This window comes from Palaemon carinicauda, chromosome 36 (genome assembly GCF_036898095.1).
Source record: "Palaemon carinicauda isolate YSFRI2023 chromosome 36, ASM3689809v2, whole genome shotgun sequence".
Lineage (NCBI taxonomy): Eukaryota > Metazoa > Arthropoda > Malacostraca > Decapoda > Palaemonidae > Palaemon > Palaemon carinicauda.
Genome location: NC_090760.1, coordinates 15602680 through 15622333, shown reverse-complemented (window position 1 = coordinate 15622333; position 19654 = coordinate 15602680). Strand labels below are relative to the sequence as shown.

At 41.7% G+C, this 19654-nt stretch overlaps 1 protein-coding gene across 3 annotated transcripts in view; it reads left to right on the top strand.

Annotated features, from left to right (window-relative positions):
- The window catches only part of LOC137628766 (uncharacterized protein PF3D7_1120000-like), a 67718-nt gene extending 48695 nt beyond the window's left edge, over positions 1-19023 (top strand). For all 3 annotated transcript variants that reach the window (XM_068359962.1, XM_068359960.1, XM_068359961.1), the window contains one exon: positions 18543-19023. In XM_068359962.1, the coding sequence (XP_068216063.1) occupies positions 18543-18686 (144 nt within the window). In that variant the 3' untranslated portion in view covers positions 18687-19023. The remainder of the gene's footprint in view (positions 1-18542) is intronic.
- Positions 19024-19654: the final 631 nt, after the last annotated feature.

Genomic DNA, 19654 nt, shown 5'->3' with positions numbered 1-19654 from the left:
GACTTATGTCAGTCTGTTCAGTATTTTTGCTGCAAGTTTGAACTTTTGAAGCTCTACCAATTCAACTACCCGATTACTATAAAATACTGTAAAATTTGAAAGTCATTATATTCCTTTTATCTTTTGTCGAGACCTTACCTTATTGAATTTTGGATACCTTTTCTTATGGTCTTAATGCATACTTGTGTTTACGCAAGCTCTAAAAACATTTGGATGATAAAAACCCATTTACATTCTCCTGACCTCTTCTGGAAGAGGATGTCGTCCTTGGCATTCCTTTACAAGGACGGCACGAAGTGAAGAAGTCAAGTTCAAGGCCCACAAAGATCGAGTCACTCTCCTCATGTGCGGTAATGCTGTGGGCTTCATGCTCAAGTCCGGCTTAATTTATAAGTCCTTGAATCCTCGGGCTTTGAAAAACTAAAACAAAGCTTTGGAGCTCCATTATGACGGGGTCCAAGTGGAGTTCCTGCCTCCCAACACCACTTCCCTCATACAACCAATGGATCAGGGGGTCACTCTGGCCTTCAAGGCCCTCTACATGAAGTCCACTATGGAGGGGCTCATCTACTCCATCGACGAAGGTGACGAGGACTTCAGCCTCGAGATATTTGCGGGAATACAACATTGCGACGTGCCGGGCCAACATTCAGAATGCTCTTAATGGGATGAATCTGAATTTTTGTGTTTTTTTTTTTTTTTTATTAACTCTGGGCCTTCATAATGGGTCCAAAGAAAGCCAGAAGTTAACAGAAAGAGAAGAGGAAGACAATAAGAACAATTGAACTAAAAAAAACAAATAATTGCCTAATTTGAAAATGTCGTTCGTGTTTCAGATTTCGCTGGACAGTATGGCATTCCAAAATCAACAATTTCAACTTTCCTCAAGAACGAAGAGGTGATAAAGGCAGTTAATGTTGCAAAAGGCGTGACTTTGATAACGAAGCAAAGGTCGCAGGTAGTGGAGGAAATGGAAAAGCTGCTAATAAGATTCATCAGGAAAAACGAGTTAGCTGGTGATAGCATGAGTGAAGCTTGAAGCTTTTATTTGCGAAAAAGCTTTACAAATTTACGGTTGAGCTAGAAAAAAATGCCTACTACAAATGCCGAAAGTGACTCATTCATGTTCGAAGCCAGTAGAGGTTGGTTTGAAAAATTAAAAAACAGAACAGGCATACATCGTATAACAAGACATGGCGAGGCAGCAAGTTAGAACAAAGCTGCAGCCGAAAGCTTTGTTAAAGACTATTACTTATATAAAGGAAGAACAGTTTCTTCCTCAACAGGTTTTCAATTGTGACGAGACCGGGTTATTCTGGAAAAAAATGCCGACCAGTATGTACATTACAAAGGAGGAAAAATCACTGCCCGGGCACTAGCCTATGAAAGATAGGCTTACCTTTTTGTTGTGTGCAAATGCTAGCGGTAACTATAAAATAAAACCTTTGCTCGTCTCTCATTCAGACAACCCCCTGGTCTTTAAAAAAGAACAACATAATGAAAAGTAAATAGCCTGTTATGTGGCGGGCAAACGAAGGGATCAGTGACCAGACATTTTTTCAATGATTGAGTGCACGAGGTGTTTGCCCTCCAAGTGAAGGAATATCCAACGGCAAAATATTTGCCAATAAAATGCCTGTTAATCATGGACAATGCTCCTACTCACTCCCCAGGTTTAGAGGATGAATTAGTTGATGAATTCAGTTTCATCAGTTAAATTTCTGCCGCTGATTCTTCAGCTCATGGACCAACAGGTCATTTCAAATTTTGAAAATCTGTACACAAAAGCCCTTTTCCTAAAGTGTTTCGAAGTGACTAATGACACACAGCCAACACTTCGAGAATTCTAGAAAGAACACTAGTATCTTGAGCTGTGTGAATCTCGATTGACACTGCATGGAGTGCTGTAACATACCGTAATTCAGCATGGAGAAAACTGTGGTCAGAATGTGTACCGAAGAGAGATTTTTAAGGGTTTTAGTCTGAATCAGATTCTCCAGTCGAAGAAAGTGCTGTCATTGATGAGATTTTGACCATGGGGAAAACTTTGGGACTTGCAGTCCAAAAAAGGACATTGATGAGCTTGTGGAAGGACACTCTACCGAGCTAACAACCGAAGAGTTGTTGCATCTGCAACAACAGCAGTAGGAGGATATGGTATAAGACCTTTCACTAGAAGAGGATGAAGGAAGGGAGGAGGTTCAGAGTGCCTTAGTCAATGAAATGTGTGTAAAATGGGTGAACTGCAGCTTTTTGTTGAGAAATATCATCTGGACATAGATGTGGCAAATTTTTCCGTGAACATTAATAATGAGTGTGTTATGTCCCACTTCAGGAGAATAGCGCAACAAACAAACAAAAAAAAATGCTTACGATGGATAGGTTTTTAATTATAGATAAATGCCAAGCAATTTCAAAGATTGAGTCACAAGAGCAAAAGAGGCAGAGAAGGAAATAAACTCCTGAAGGCATGTTACCCACTGCTTTCATGGAAGGGGACTCCCCTTCAAAGCAGTAACCCTCCCCTTTCCTTCCTCCACCTCCATTCCTGTATGCCATCACACCGCAGTTACAAAGATAAGCAAATGATACAATAAGGGTTTCAATTTACTTTATTATGTATTTAGTTTTCATAGTTTATATACACATTTTTACATAGTACAATATGTAGTTTTAGAATGTGAATAATTCCTGAGAGCGATTTATTTAGTTGAAGGAAAGGGTTTGCATATCAGGAACTTTTTCAAGGAGAATGATTCAATCTCCTTAGATGCCTGATCATCTTGATTGGTTTATGTCAATTGGTAATACAGCAAATTTACCTAACCTTATCCAGGACACTTTCTAAAAGAAAAGAATTTTTTTTTAATTCTGGTAATACAGTAATAAAATAGATGAGGAAGCGCTAAGTAGATGGTGGTGATGATGAATGGAGAAGGATTGAATTAAAAGCTCAAGATTGAGACGATTGGCGAAATCTAACCGAGGCCCTTTGCGTCAATAGGCGTAGGAGGAGATGATGATGAGTAACAATAAAATAGATGAGGAACAATCTATATCGGGTCAGCAGTGTTCAGTTGGAAGATCCAGTTCAAATGAATCTACTTTCCATAAAGAATGAAACATCTGCTCAGTCTAAACTCTAGTGTCCTCTCTAATGTATTCTTTCTTTATGGAATATCAGTCTAAATATCCTCCAAAAATAAAAAAGGAAATATTTTTGCAAAAGGCTTAGAAATAGTCAACGTTGGGTTCTCCCTGTAGTCGTAACCCGTAATTTAGGGCCTAAGACTTATATTTTATCATGTGGCTGATTTTTTCTTTGAAAACTGACACACAGAATTGTATCTAGGTGTATTGATTGAGCCTGAGAAACATTCGCTAGTAGAGAATGAGGAATTTTAATTGACACCAAAAGATTTCTAAGGTATAGCAGACAGTATGAAAAGAGCCCTAGAAATTGATTATCATATTGATTCAACTGTGAGGGTCGTATATAATTCTTTGGTAGCCTTGAAACCTAGAATCAAGTTTAGTGCTATTACAATGTGGCCGCCTCCTTTGATTTTGGCATAGTATGTGGCCTACCAGATTTGAATGCGTCCTAACCCGATAGAATATCCTTTTATGTATAGGCCACTATATATATGTTTATAAATTGAACTTGATGATTAATTTGATGGTTAAGATAATAACAAAATACTTGCCCGCGAAGCTTACCTGCAACATGTACTGCTTGGCAGAACAGAGGAACAAGGAGATAATGTTGAATTGCGAGCAAAGTGAACCACGTCAGAGCAAAGGCTAATTAAAATAATTTATAAATTAGATAATTAATAATAACAGCATCTTTGTGGTTAACATCTATAAGCAAAGGACTTATTTTTCACAGACCCCTTGCGATGGGGCAACCAAGTATGCACCTGGGGCAGTTAAAAACTTAATAGATTTGTACGCAAGATCCATCCAAGTAGAGGAATGTTCTAGCAGACACGCTCAAGGATGAGGATCAGTGACTCCTCACTTTCAGGCCTGGAAGAGAGGCATCTTACACCTTGGGTATTACCAATGAAAGTCCTGTTCACCGTCTGGTTGATCCAAAACTCCAATTCTAAAACATTCTCCCGTTAGCTGTTCTCACCTTTTAGAGAATTCAGCAGTTCCTCTAGATACCTTAGACTTTTGCCTGCTTACCGGTTACTCAACAGTCGGACGATTTTGGTTTCAGGTTACCTTGATGGCTCCCAAGTGATACATACTGGATGACATCTGAATTTGCTGGTGCTCCTCTTCTAAGTACCTGTAGAACTGCCCTTCTTTGCCTCTGCAATGAATTGTAGTTCACCTTACCTTCGTTTTTCAAGGAAGCTCCACTCAGGCTGAGTTACAGCCTTTAGCTAGACCTCCGACTGAAGAGCTCAGAACTCATCCTTTCGAAGAGTTGGCCTGAGTTCAGGAGTGACTTAGAACTGTCTTCTCTCTCCAGGAAGTCGAGCCCCTCTAAAGATGTCATTTGAGACCCCAGGTCTCTCAGGTGGACCCTTCTGTACCCTTAACCATGCATCAGGTATGATTTGAATTCTAGACTACTGACGAGGTTCAACCTCGGCATTTCGATGAACCTACAGTACCACGGGAGACATTCACCATGGAGGAGGCCTTCCTCCCCCTTGTTGAGAGTTTGTATCCAAGAGCTAGCTTCTAACCTGAAACAACTAAAATTTCATGCTAGCAGTGTGCAAAATGACTAATACCTGTGAGGACACGGTGATGCTTCTTACAGATCTTGGGTCCCCACCAAAGACACTTTTCCATGCCGAAAGGATATAGGTTAAGTTATCCAAGTACATTGGTTTTTGTGGCACGTGCACCTTCAATTGTGTTAATCCAATGAAATTCTGATACCATTTCAGTTTTGAGTGCATGAAATCAGGGGAATCAGATCTACCATAACTTTCAGGAAGATCCTGTCAGTTGGGTTAGTCCAGGAGGTAGAAGTCTGGAATGATAGATAACTGTCATCCACTACCCGCAGGTCCCTGGATAACCTAACCCTTGGTCGTGTGATAGCCTCTCAAGTGTGGTGGACCCAGTTTCCTCTTGGGACAGGTACCATCTGGTTTAAGGTAGCGGTTGCAACATATCTTTAAGAAGAGGTAGAATGTTGGGCTGTTCTCTTCCTTATATGGTTGAGTGATCCTTTAGATATGTGCTAGATTGGAGTGTTAGGGTGCGTCCACACGGTTGAACAGTGTCTGTCGGACAAACACTGTTACCATATCTAAATTAAAAGAGAATGACATTATAAGCCATGAAATGAGGGAAATTCATATGCTAACAGACAGTGGTACCAGATGAAGTTTACTACTAGGATTTATACTCCCTTACCAGACAAAGACCAGAAGAAATGTCTGAAGCTGATGTCTGCTGGCATGTCTGTTATCTATGTCAGTGTTATAATCTGTACTCGAGAATTAAGTAGAAGTTATCAGCTTCAAGCATCATAGCCATGGTGCACCATAAAATTAAAGCACAATCCAATAAATTAAATTATGCATCATGATTATTCATGACCTTTAGAGAACAATGGAATGGTGCATGAAAATTCTAGTTGTAAAGACGAAGTGAAAAGAGAAGCCATTCATCCATTTTAAAGGAACCTCAAATTGATTATGAATTATACTTTAAAAACTGTATACCGATGAGCCCAAACGCTTTTTAAATTTTATCGGAGAACTTAAAACCTTTTATAGTTAAGCAGGACACATGTATGAGAGGAAGCATTTTTCCAGAAGCACATCTGGAGGCATTACAGAATCCCATATTCCTGACTTGAAACAATAACCTATCAGTGAACTGAGGATGTTTTTGTTATTAATGTGCAATGTATAGCCTATATCATTACAAGAACTAACTAATGTTTGAGGCTGGCCATACTTCCGATTATGTGTTGTTAACGAAATCCAAATTGTTTCAGTGATAAAGATAAAATGTTCATAATTTGTTTTGCCTGATCTCGTACAGAGAGAGAATTACGTATTTCCCTCACGATCGAACACTTCTTTGAGCGTATGACTTCGGTGGCCATAATTGAAACAGATTCTGTTATGCTATATATCGAAACTCCATAATTTGATTGTGCAAATGTCATCTGTACCAACCTCCGACTGTTTCTCCAATTTGCGTAGCTTTCTTGTGATGACCCATTATGGATTCCATATTCTTTTTGACTTGAAAACAAGTTACAGACTTTCCACTTCTCGGAAGTTTTGACGTTACTTTATTTATTGCTGCTACACATTTATTTCTGTCTTTATAAACATTCTCTTTGATGTTTTATAAGCATGGGTTCTACCAGTACTGTTCAATTAGCAACTGAGCCTCTCTTCTATCTCAAAGTCAGCTTTCCTTCGTAGCTGGATTAGAGCTAGTCATGTTTACAGGGAAGGTGATACCTAATCTTTTAAAGATTAAAGTTAATCCGGTAAACAAGTAGAACTCCATCCATTGTGCCACTACGCCTCCGCAGTGTCCGAAGCTCGGACTCTACGAACACAGGCTCGTTACTGACGTCATTAACTCTTCTTTCATAATGTTAACCGGTAACAATTGGTGTTCGACGGACATTGTTCGACCGTGTGGACGCACCTTTAGATTCAGGCAAGCCTCATGGCCAAATAACTCTTCCATACAAACAAGTTCTTTATTGAAGTATCTCCAGTCTTCCTAGACTAGGGGATGGATGAAATGTATGCAACACATTTCTTGGGTTTTTCCACAACTAACCACCTGTCTCCTTTTAGAAACTTTACATCTGTCTCCTCTTCATGGTTAGGTTGTTAGGTCGACAGGAGTCGTCACTTTTGCTCTCCTCTAAGACCAAAGTGCATTGACATTTCTCATATTAGTAAACCGCACAGATTTATTTTAGAGACTTCCTCCCGCATAAGGATGAGTCTTCTAATAAAGGTCAAAGGTTTGTATTATGTGGAGGAAGAAATCAAAGGTTTCTAAAGTAATGTGTTTTTTTCCTAACCATACAAACCTGAGTCATTCAAGTTACAGTGCCTGTATCAACCACTTTGCAAGTCCTAACAGGGTGGTACTCCTGCTCCTTCCCCACCTGCTAATATTACTACTACTTCCTTAAAATTTTAAATGGGTATTTTAGTGTCACTTGAGTCATACTCCTATTAAAGCTCTGAGGTTTGTATGGTTAGGGAAAATACAATTTTCAATATTAAACTTAGCCGGTGATCATATAGCTGTCAGCTCTGCTGCCCGACAGAAAAACCTAAGGACAAAATACGCCAGCGATCGCTATACAGGTGGGGGTGTACATCAACAGCGCCATCTGTCGAGCAGGTACTCAAGTACTCCATGTCAACACAGAACCAATTTTCTCTCTGTCGTGCCACTGGCAAGACCTACTAAAATACGCTGTTACTAACTGGATTTGTTTTCACAACTATTTGGTGAAGTACACTATTCTAGTTTTGAGCTTTCGCTATGCAGGGGTTTTATCTTCATCTCAAAACTTGAACTCGTTTTGGATAGATTTAATTATGGTGACTAAGAGAGTATGGACTCTCTTTCACTTTTAAATGGCCGACCCTTCCCTTAGACGGAAGTGTGTTTAAGTTTTTAGTAATTTTGCTTAACACGTTATAGATCTATATATTTTATATCTCTCCGCCTTTATTAGGCCTCTTCGATTAACTTTCCATTTATTATAAACATATAAAAGAAATTTTTTATGTTTTGTTTATTTGCGACCTTTCCTGATAGTAGGCGGTCTTAACTTGGAACCGAAGTTAATCAACGTTGAGCCCGTTATATCGTATTTAGCCTTTAAAGAATTTAAAACTTTTTAAATTTAATGTTTTATGAAAGAATTTCTTTGATAGTCTTCGTACTGTTTTCAAAGATGAACTAACGTTTAGTTTTTTTTAGACTACGCAGTTGTTGACGTTCAGGACGTTCAACATGCGCTCTATCGTTACGATAGAGAGAGAGTGTATCACGGTTTCACTTTGCAGTAAGAGTACAGTGATACCTCGGTAGTCGAACGACTCTATACTCGAACAATTCGGAGTTCGACCAAAATTTTCGAGAAATTTTTGCTGCGGTGCTCGACCAAAAATTCGGTACTCGACCAGCCGAACACGTGACGACCGCATGGGCTTTGTGATGATCGCGCCATCTCGGCCACTCTCGCTTGTTCGGGAAGCATCAGTTCTCTCGAGAGCGTCACTCAGACAACGCGCGATCAGCATTCGTTGTGATTTAGTGATTTTCAGTGCTTTTAATTGCTTTTTTAGCTTTCATAATGAGTCCCAAGAAAGTAATGAGTGTTAAGGGGAAGGAGAAGAGGAAAACAGTGCGAACAACGATCGAGTTGAAGAAGGAAATTATAGCGAAATATGAGAATGGTGTACGAGTGTCCGATTTAGCGGTAGAATACGGAATGGCGAAGTCGACCATTTCTACGTTTTTAAAGCATAAAGAAATGATTAAGAAGGCGAATGTTGCAACGGGAGTTACGGCGGTAACTAAGCAAAGGCCACAAGTGATTGAGGAGATGGAAAAGTTGCTTTTAATATTTATTAAAGAAAAACAGTTGGCCGGGGAAAGTGTTAGTGAAGCGTTCATTTGTGAAAAAGCGTTGCATATCTATGAAGAATTAGTGAAGAAAAGTCCGAGTACCAGTGAAAGTGATTCATTTACATTTAAAGCGAGCAGGGGTTGGTTTGAAAAGTTTCGTAATAGAACAGGTATTCATCGTGTTACTAGGCATGGGGAGGCAGCTAGTTCGGATCAAATTGCAGCCGATAAATACGTGGGGGAATTCGATCGGTACATAAATGAACAAAATTTGATCGCACAACAAGTCTTTAATTGTGATGAGACTGGGTTATTTTGGAAGAAAATGCCAGCCAATACGTACATTACCAAGGACGAGACGAAGATGCCAGGTCACAAGCCAATGAAAGATAGGCTAACATTGTTGCTGTGTGCAAATGCAAGTGGCGATTGCAAGATCAAACCCTTGTTAGTGTACCACTCGGACAACCCCCGGGTGTTCAAACGAAATAATATTTGTAAAAGTGCACTACCAGTTATGTGGCGCTCGAACACTAAATCTTGGGTCACAAGACAATTCTTTACTGAGTGGATAAACGAAGTGTTTGCCCCCCAGGTTAAGGCTTACCTCATTGAAAAGAGCTTGCCAATGAAATGTCTTCTGGTTATGGACAATGCTCCTGCACATCCTCCAGGTCTCGAGGATGACTTGAAAGAAGAATACAGCTTTATCAAAATCAAATTCTTGCCCCCCAATACTACTCCCATACTCCAGCCCATGGACCAACAGGTCATTTCAAACTTCAAAAAACTCTATACCAAGGCCCTTTTCAGAAAGTGTTTTGAAGTGACCAGTGACACGAAGTTGACCCTAAAGGAATTCTGGAAGGAACACTTCAGCATCCTCAACTCTGTTAACATGATTGACCAAGCTTGGCGAGGTGTGACCTATAGGACATTGAACTCTGCCTGGCGTAAGCTGTGGCCATCATGTGTCACAGAGAGGGAGTTTGAAGGTTTCCAACCAGAGGCGGGTCCAAGCACTGCTACCCCTGTAATTTCTGATGACACTGATGTCGTTGAGGAAATTGTTGTCATGGGCAGGAGTTTGGGGCTTGAGGTCGACAAGGATGATATTGATGAGCTTGTAGAAAGCCATTCTACCGAGTTGACTGTGGAGGAATTGTTGCACCTGCAACAACAACAGCAGCAGGATCTGATTGTGGAGCAGGAATCTTCAGAAGAGGATGAGGTAAGGGAGGATGTTCCAAGTTCTCTCATCAATGAAATTTGTTCCAAGTGGGCAGATGTGCAGGCTTTTGCTGAAAAATACCACCCAGAAATTGCAGTAGCAAACCGGGCAGTGCATATGTTTAATGATAGTGTCATGTATCATTTTCGAAGAATACTGCAGAGGAGGAAGAAACAATTAACAATAGACCAGTTTTTCACAAAAGAAAAGAAAGCTGCTACATCAAAGCCTGTTTCTCCTCCAAAGAAGAGACAAAGAAGAGAAGAAACCCCTGAAATAGATCTGCCCACCCTTTCATTGGAGAGAGAAACAACTCCTGAAGGAGAACTACCCCGCCACATCATGGAAGGGGACTCTCCTTCCAAGCAGTAACCTCCCCCTTCCATCCTCTCCACATCCATCCCTGTATGCCATCGAACCGCTGCTCAAAGGTATGTTCACTACAGTACAGAAAATGGTTTAAAATTGTTTTATTTTAGTACAGTAAATGGTTTAAAATTGTTTTATAGGATTTTCTGACCAATTTCATACACATTTAGATAATTATTGTTGTTTAGGTACACGTTTTATTAATATTTTGGGCCTGTTCGAGTGCTTGGGAACGGAATAGAATATATACCATTATTTCTTATGGGGAAAAAAAATTCGGTACTCGAACAAATCGGAGGTCGAACACGGATCTCGAACGGATTATGGTCGAGTACCGAGGTATCACTGTATATAATTGGGCTCTTCTCTCAGGTGCGAAATCAAGAGAGAAAGAGAGAGATAGAGACGGAGGGAGAGAGAGGAGAAAAAACGTTCCGTTCAAGCGGGTAACGTTGTTCTCGTGTCACTCTCCTCCCTAGTCGCTGTACGGGGAAGAAGGTAAAACGTTTCTAGGGTTTTATTCTTGTCCCCAGGCTATGTGCGGTGAGAGATTGTAAACGTAGTTTAATTGAACTAGTGTTTAGTCTCTTTCCCAGCCACTGAATTCTTTATCTTTATATGTTTTCTGTTTTTGCTAGTATTAATGAGCTGCATTATACGACTGTTTTCGCAATTACTACCTTTTAATGAAGGGTAGAATTGCGTGTTTCAGGTAGAAATCAGTAAAAGTTTCGATTTCAGTGAAATAAGTGCAAAACAGAAAATCGAAGTGATAAAGTGATATGCGCAAAGTGTTACAGTGTTGCGTCCGAGGGTTCGTCTGTTCGTGCCTGTCGTTCACCTAGTCCGGGACCTCTTGCAAGCTCCCAAGCCCAGGGGAGAAGTAATGTCGAACGACTTATGGGTTCGTCAGGCCTTGATCAACGAACAGACGTTTCCCTCCGTGGTTTCGGGCGTATCTACCCAAGATCGCCCCACCCACACAAAGACGAGAGAGCCCATTTACTTCTCGTCTGCGGAAGAGGTTTCTCGTAAGAAACCATGGACCAAGGTCTCGCAGCTTATTAAGTGCAAGTCGGTCCCTTCCGCGCAAGTCCAACGGCCCAGTTGTAGCCACTGGGTCAGTTCGGACTCGCTGCAGTCTTCCGACGACTGCTCACCTCCTAAGAGAGGCAAAGCGGTACCGCAACAGGCAGTAACACCGTCTGTTGCCGCACCTGCTACTGTAGACCCTAAGTGGTCTTTGCTACAGTCTATGCAGACACAGTTAGCATCTTTTATGCAGGAGTATCGTGCGGAGAAGGTTGACGCTGCACCCGTTAGCCTACAACCAACCAAGGTTGTGCGTACAGTAGACGCTGACGCTACCTGCTCCCGCACTCCGCCTGTGAGAGTTCCACCACCCATGCGCAGTGTACCCTGCCAGCCGCACGTTGACGTTCACAGACGCACGCTACCCTCCGTTGACGTTCACGAGTTACCACAACAACAGGAGGGTGGAGTTAAGTTGCTTTGTTTTGACGCTGTGCGTCAACCTCCGCATTCTAGAGTTGTTTTGACTGCTCAGTATAGACAGTCAAAGCAGTCTCGAGTGAACACTGTATGTCCTCACGCTCCTGTTGTGGTTGACAGTTCAGTTGTTGACAGTTCACAGTCTATCAAGCAGTTACATGACGTTGCCTTCTGGTCTGCTACTAATGCACCAGTGCTGTATGTCCTCACGCACCTGTTGTGGTTGACAGTTCAGTTGTTGACAGTTCACAGACTGTCAAGCAGTTACATGACGTTGCCTTCTGGTCTGCTACTAATGCACCAGTGAGAGACTCACTGAGATAACCTAGCTTTTATCGGACAAGGTTCCTGTAGATGAGAAAGTGCTGTTCTCCCTCCTACTGATATTCCTTTGAGGACTCTGTCATTTGGAGAGGAGCCTTAAGCTGCTTAGCCTCCTATGGACTTTAATTAAATCATGATGATTTTTTTTTTAAGGATCTTCGTCCGGATCTTGTAACTGCTGCTCCTCGTTCGCCTAAACGTCAGAACTTACACTAGGCCTAGCTACTTCGAAGCCGTTGTTGTTAAGCTAGTGCTCTCTCGCTCTCCTAGAGAACGTTACGTTGGCTAGGCGACTGGTTTTTGCACCAGGAGGAGTTTTAGGGATACAGCCTTTGATTTCCCTTCTTTTCAACTGGCTTATAGAGCGAGAGTCTGATAGGACACGAGAAAAGTTCTCGGCTTGGAAGTTCATGCCTCTGCCCAAATAGACTTCTCAATTCTGGTAGACTCGCCCTGGCGCCTAGCCAGGAGACGCTCCAAGTTGTTTACAGGTCAACTTCTCAGCTTTTGTCGAGCCTTTGAAGTTTTGCTGTACTATTATGTCACACATAACAAGGCTTCCAGGGATGGTAAATGGTTCCGCCTCAGTCGCTAACCCCGTCTGTTGCCACACCTGCTCCCGTAGACCCTTAATGGGCTTTGCTGCAAGACATGCAGTCCAAGCTTGTGTCCTTGATAGAGGACTTAAATGCGGAGAAGAACCTTCTGGCCAACAACCTTCCAACCGGTTGGTTGTGCGCCCTGTTGCGCTGAGGTATCCTACTCGCGTCTGCCAGTTAAGGTGGTTCCTCCACCGATGCGACCCAGTGTGGGTTGCCAGTCGCACGTTGACGTTAAGCGACGCTCGGAGGTGGTTGTTGACGTTCAGTGTGTCACTAGGAAGACGTTCAACAACCAGCAGAGGTGACTTGTTGTGACGCAGTGCGTCAACCTCAGCAACCCGGTAGGGTGTTGACTGCACAACCCAGCAGTCTAGACAGTTTCGGGTTGACGCTGTACTTCCTCGCGCACCCATGGTTGTTGACAGTTCACAGACTGTGCAGCAGTGCCATGATATTGCGTCCGGCTCCGTCACGCATCCACCAGTGCGACCGGATTCAGCGAGTCAGACGTTGCCCACTCCGTTGCCGTTTCCTCATCAGTTTCGGATGAGGAACCCTCTGATGAGGACGTTGCTGAACAAGACAATCAGCCCCCAGCCCTGCTATCCATCCAGAAGATGCTGAAGAAGGAACGCTGCCCAGTCAGGCTGTGGATGAGTCTGGTAGGGACACTGTCATCCGTGGATCTATTTGTGTCACTAGGAAGTCTACACCTCCGTCCTCTTCTATACCATCTAGCTTTTCACTGGAAAAAGGACAAGACGCTAGAAGCGGTCTCGATCCCGGTTTCCGGAAAGTTAAAGTCTTGTCTGACTTGGTGAAAGGACTATATTAACCTTAGAGAGGGTCTTCCCCTGACTGTTCAGACTACCAACCACGTTCTCTTCTCGGACGCATCGGACGTAGGCTGGGGTGCGACATTAGACGGTAGGGAATGCTCGGGATTATGGAACTCGAGTCAAAGGACAATGCATTTCAACTGCAAGGAGCTACTGGCAGTACGTCTGACCTGGAAAAGCTTCAGGTCTCTCCTTCAAGGCAAAGTGGTGGAGGTGAACTCGGACAACACCACGGCTTTGGCGTACATCTCCAAGCAAGGAGGGACCTACTCTCTGACATTGTACGAGATCGCAAGGGACCTCCTCACCTGGTCAAAAGGTCTAGACATTTCAATAGTAACGAGGTTCATCCAAGGCAACTTGAATGTCATGGCAGATTGTCTCAGTCGGAAGGGACAAATAATTCCAACAGAATGGACCCTCCACAAGGATGTATGCAAGAGACTTTGGGCCACCTGGGGCCAGCCAACCATAGATCTCTTCGCAACCTCGATGACCAAGAGGCTCCCAATATTTTGCTCACCAATCCCGGACCCAGCAGCAGTTCATATAGATGCCTTTCTACTAGATTGGTCACATCTAGATCTATATGCATTCCCTCCGTTCAAGATTGTCAACAAGGTACTGCAGAAGTTCGCCTCTCACGAAGGGACAAGGTTGACGCTAGTTGCTTCCCTCTGGCCCGCGAGAGAATGGCTCACCGAGGTACTTCGATGGCTAGTAGACGTTCCCAGAACTCTTCCCCTAAGGGTGGACCTTCTACGTCAGCCACGCGTAAAGAAGGTACACCAAGGCCTCCACGCTCTTCGTCTGACTGCCTTCAGACTATCGAAAGACTCTCGAGAGCTAGAGACTTTTCGAAGGAGGCAGCCAGAGCGATTGCTAGAGCAAGGAGAACATCCACCCTTAGAGTCTACCAATCGAAGTGGGAAATCTTCCGAAACTGGTGCAAGTCAGTATCCGTATCCTCGACCAGTACCTCTGTAACTCAAATAGCTGACTTTCTCTTATATCTGAGGAAAGAACGATCTCTTTCAGCTCCCACTATCAAGGGTTACAGAAGCATGTTGGCATCAGTCTTCCGTCACAGAGGCTTAGATCTTTCCAACAATAAAGATCTACAGGACCTCCTTAAGTCTTTTGAGACCACGAAGTAGCGTCGTTTGGTTACACCTGGTTGGAATTTAGACGTGGTACTAAGATTCCTTATGTCAGACAGGTTCGAACCGCAACAATCAGCCTCCCTGAAAGATCTCACCTTAAAGACTTTTCCTGATATGCTTAGCCACAGCTAAAAGAGTCAGTGAGATTCATGCCTTCAGCAAGAACATCGGATTCTCATCCGAAACGGCTACATGTTCTACAACTTGGTTTTCTAGCCAAACACGAGCTGCCTTCTCGGCCTTGACCAATATCGTTCGATTTTCCAAACTTATCGCATGGTTGGAAATGAACTAGAAAGAGTCTTATGTCCTGTAAGAGCTCTTGAGTTCTATTTAAAAACCTTTACGAGGCCCGTCTGAAGCTTTATGGTGTTCAGTTAAGAATCCATCTTTGCCTATGTCAAAGAATGCTTTATCCTATTTTATCAGACTGTTATTACGAGAGGCTCATTCCCATCTGAATGAGGAAGACCAAGCTTTGCTGAAGGTAAGGACACACGAAGTTAGAGCTGTCGCAACTTCAGTGGCCTTTAAACAAAATAGATCTCTGCAAAGTATAATCGACGCAACCTATTGGAAAAGCAAATCAGTGTTCGCGTCTTTTTATCTTAAGAATGTCCAGTCTCTTTACGAGAACTGCTACACTCTGGGACCATTCGTAGCAACGAGTGCAGTAGTGGGTGAGGGCTCAACCACTACAATTCCCTAATTCCATAACCTTTTTAATCTTTCTCTTGAAATGTTTTATTTTTGTTTTTGGGTTGTCCGGAAGGCTAAGAAGCCTTTCGCATCCTACTTGATTTGGCGGGTGGTCAAAGTCATTTCTTGAGAAGCGCCTAGATTAGAGGTTTTGATGAGGTCCTTTAGTATGGGTTGCAACCCTTCATACTTCAGCTCCTAGGAGTCGCTCAGCATCCTATGAGGATCGCGAGGCTCAGTAAGGAAGACGTACTTAAAAAGGCAGAGTAATTGTTCAAGTCGACTTCCTTACCAGGTACTTATTGATTTTATGTTTGTTATTTTGAATAACTGCTAAAATGGAATACAAAATACTTAGCTCTTAATGTAACACATAATGCTGGTCTCTACCCACCCCCCTGGGTGTGAATCAGCTATATGATCACCGGCTAAGTTTAATATTGAAAAATGTTATTTTCATTAGTAAAATAAATTTTTGAATATACTTACCCGGTGATCATAAATTAAAGGACCCTCCCTTCCTCCCCAATAGAGACCCAGTGGGCAGAGGAGAAAATTGGTTCTGTGTTGACATGGAGTACTTGAGTACCTGCTCGACAGATGTCGCTGTTGATGTACACCCCCACCTGTATAGCGATCGCTGGCGTATTTTGTCCTTAGGTTTTTCTGTCGGGCAGCAGAGCTGACAGCTATATGATCACCGGGTAAGTATATTCAAAAATTTATTTTACTAATGAAAATAACATATTAATTTTAAAACTTATAATTTTAGTGATACACAAACATTTTTATTCCATTAAAAACATGAGACAGTAAAAGACAAAAATGGAAGGTTGAAGGGAGAGGAGGCAAGGAAAATGTGGCCTGACTATTTTAAAAGGTTTCTGAATGTTGAGGATAATAGGGAGGCAGATATAATTGCTGCTGCAGGTGTCGAGTTGCCAGTAATGGGAGATGAGAATGAGAGAGAGATTACTAGGGAGGAAATGAAAAGAGCACTAGATGGAACAAGAGCAAGTAAAGCACCTGGTATGGATGGTGTGAGGATTGAGATGTTAAGGGAAAGGGGTGTGACTGTACTTGAATGATTTGTGAGATTGTTTAATATATGTTTCATGTTGTCAATGATACCAGTAGACTGGGTGTGTGCATGCATTATTCCGTTATACAAAGTGTAAGAGAGATGTTTGAGTGTTTTAATTCAAGGGGTATTAGTATGGCGAGTGTGGTTGGGAGAAGTGTATGGCAGAGTGATAATTAATAGGATTAACAATAAAACAGAGGATGTCATCTTAGAAGTACAAGGGGTTTTTAGAAGAGGTAGTTGATGTATGGATCAGATTTTTACAGTTCGGCATATATAAGAGAAATATTTAGGGAAAGGTTAGGTGTGTAGCATTTATGGATCTGGAGAAAGCTTATGAAGGAGTGTGGAATGTGATATAGTTATATGGAATTGGTGGAAGGTTATTGCAAGCAGTGAAGAGTTTATACATTAGCAGTGAAGTATGTGTTAGGATAGGAAATGAAGTGAGTGAGTGGTTTCCATTGAGAGTGGGACCGAGACAAGGATGTGTGATGTTGTCATGGTTGTTCAATTTGTTTGTTGGAGAGGTGAATGCTCGAGTGCTAGGTCTAGGATTGAAACTGATAAATGAGTGATCATGAGTGGGAGGTGAAGCAGTTGTTTGTGGATATGGTATTGATTGCAGATTCGTAGAAGCTTGGTCAATTAGTGACAGAATTTGGGAGGGTGTGTGAGAGAAGGAAATTGAGAGTTAATGTTGGAAAGGGTAAGATTATGAGATGCAAGAGAAGGGAGGGTGGTGCTTGGTTGAATGTCATGTTGAATGGAGAGTTACTTGAAGTAGATCAGAGCAAGTACTTGTGGTTTGTTGTTGCTGCAAATGGTCGTGTGGAAGCAGATTTACATCAGAGAGTGAATGAAGAATGTAAAGAGTTGTTGGCGGTGAAGAGAGTGGTAAATAATACAGGGTTAGAAATGAATGTAAAGAAAGTTCTGCATGAGAAAGTGATTCTACCAACTATGATGTATGGATCAGAGTTGTGGGAATGAAAGTGACAGAAAGCCAGAAATTGAATGTTTGAGATGTGTCTGAGGAGTATGGTGTATCTCAGTTATATAGGGTTAGGAACGAAGTAGCGGGGGTGAGAACGGGTGTAAGAAATTAATTAGCAGCTTGCGTGGATAGGAATGTGTTGTAGTGGCTTGGCCATGTAGAGAGAATGGAAAATGGCATTCTGCTGAAGATGATGATGACGACTGCAAGAGTTGATGGGATAAGTACAAAAGGAGGGCCAAGGTCTAGGTGAATGTATGGAGTTAAGAAAGCTCTGGGTGTTAGGAGGATAGATGTGAGAGGGGCTAAAGGGCGTACTAGAAATATGAATGAATGGCGAACGAGTGTTACGCAGTTCCGACAAGCCCTGCAGCTTCCTCTGGTCACCTTGGTGACTGCTGAGCTAGCAGCAGTAGGGAATTTGGCACGTGAAGCTTCATTTTTGGTGGACAATGGGGGAGGGTGGGCTGTTGCACCCTAGCAATAGTAACCAATCTCTGCTGAATCCCTTGTCAGGTTGGGAGGAGCCAAGAGAAAATGTCCCCCCCCCCCTTTTTTTTTTATGTCGGCTAACCCCGAAAATTGAGGATGTCCCTGGGTAAATAGAATACTTTAGACTAGATTAAGACGGCTGGGTTTCCCTTAAGCATTGTTATTAAATGGGAGCTAAAAATTGGAGCAAGGTAATGTTGAAGTAGGTAGGCTGATAGGTGGAGTCCTGTGGTGATAGATGAAAAAGATTAGTAGAAAGCAGTTCATCAGGGCAAAGGCGAGGTACTGCTTAATATGCCTTGCATAGCAGACCGTAGATGTAACTTGAAAGGTCTTTGTAATGTTTATGTGGATCAATGCATTTTACTAAGTTTTATTTATATTTAGCTGTCTATCTCCAACATTATGTTGTTACAATATTCACCCATGACAAGTATTTAGTCTTTCTACTTGAAGTTCATGAGAACCAATTTGTCTGTTGTATTAATTTCTTGTTTAAACTTAGCATAGACTTTTGATCAATGCGTATTTTTGCATTTCCACTGCTCATCATGTGTAGCTTAATATTTCACAATACTATAACTCTTTTTTGCCAGCAGATGATTTTTCCATTTTTTAAATTCCAGATAAATAATAGAAAGCTATTGGAGCAATTTGCTGAAAACAAGAGAGAAAGTCTACAGTCTCAGCTCAGGGATCTTGTTGAAAAAGGAAGAGAGGTGCATAACAAAATCAGGAAATTAACGAAGACTACTACTAATAAAGAATGAAATAAGTAGTTTGTTTTGAGGATTAGGAGAGGCAAGAAATTAAAGAAGACACCAATAACATGCTTTCTTTGTTTTTAGGAAAAATATAATGCTAGGGACAACATAGAAGCAATAATACTGGGAGGAGTGAAGAGAGGAAAAGCCCCATTTTGTTCTTTTTTTCATGTTGGCAACCCCCCAAAATTGCCTTGGTAAATAGATAGATAGATGTTTAAATCCATGTGCATTTAAGAAAAAGGAAGAATTTGATTTATATTTTTTTTATATATGACGTGCAAGTCCATTGTTTTCTAAATAAACACTTGAGAGGTGTTTTCTAAATAAACACTTGAGAGGACACTGATTCTTTTTAAGAACAAAATACTGTAAGTAGATTAAGTTTTGAGGATTATATGAGACATTATGGTTAGTAAATACAGTACAGTATATTTTTGGTGTTCAAGAAAAATGAAATGCTATTGACAATAGAAGCAGTATATATAAACATAAAAAGCAAGGATTGGATTTATAAATTTTTCAATTTGACTTGTAAGTCAATTGTTTTCCAAATAAACACGAGAGAAAACAGATTTATTCTTTTTTTTTTTTTTAATGATCAATGTCCTATTGATCTAGATTAACTTGTTTATTATCCATAACTATGTTTAGACACAAATTTAATTAACATCATAGTTTTTTGCTGTTTACTAATCAAACACTTTGTCGTTTAAGCCATTGCTACTGTTACCTGAGCCTAATAAAGCACCTTGTACTGTACTGTAGCTTCTGAAGAGGGTGTGTATCGCGTAATACCGGTTACTCAGCGGTGTGTAACTTCGTCACCGATCACAAGTACACTATAGGGCATCTCGGTACCTGTAAAGAGCGCAAGAGCCATCCTGCATAGCAACTTGTTCGTTATTGTGAGTGAGAACTTGCCACTTGAACTGGAAGAGATGAAAAGGGGCAGGTTCACCTGAGCATTTGGA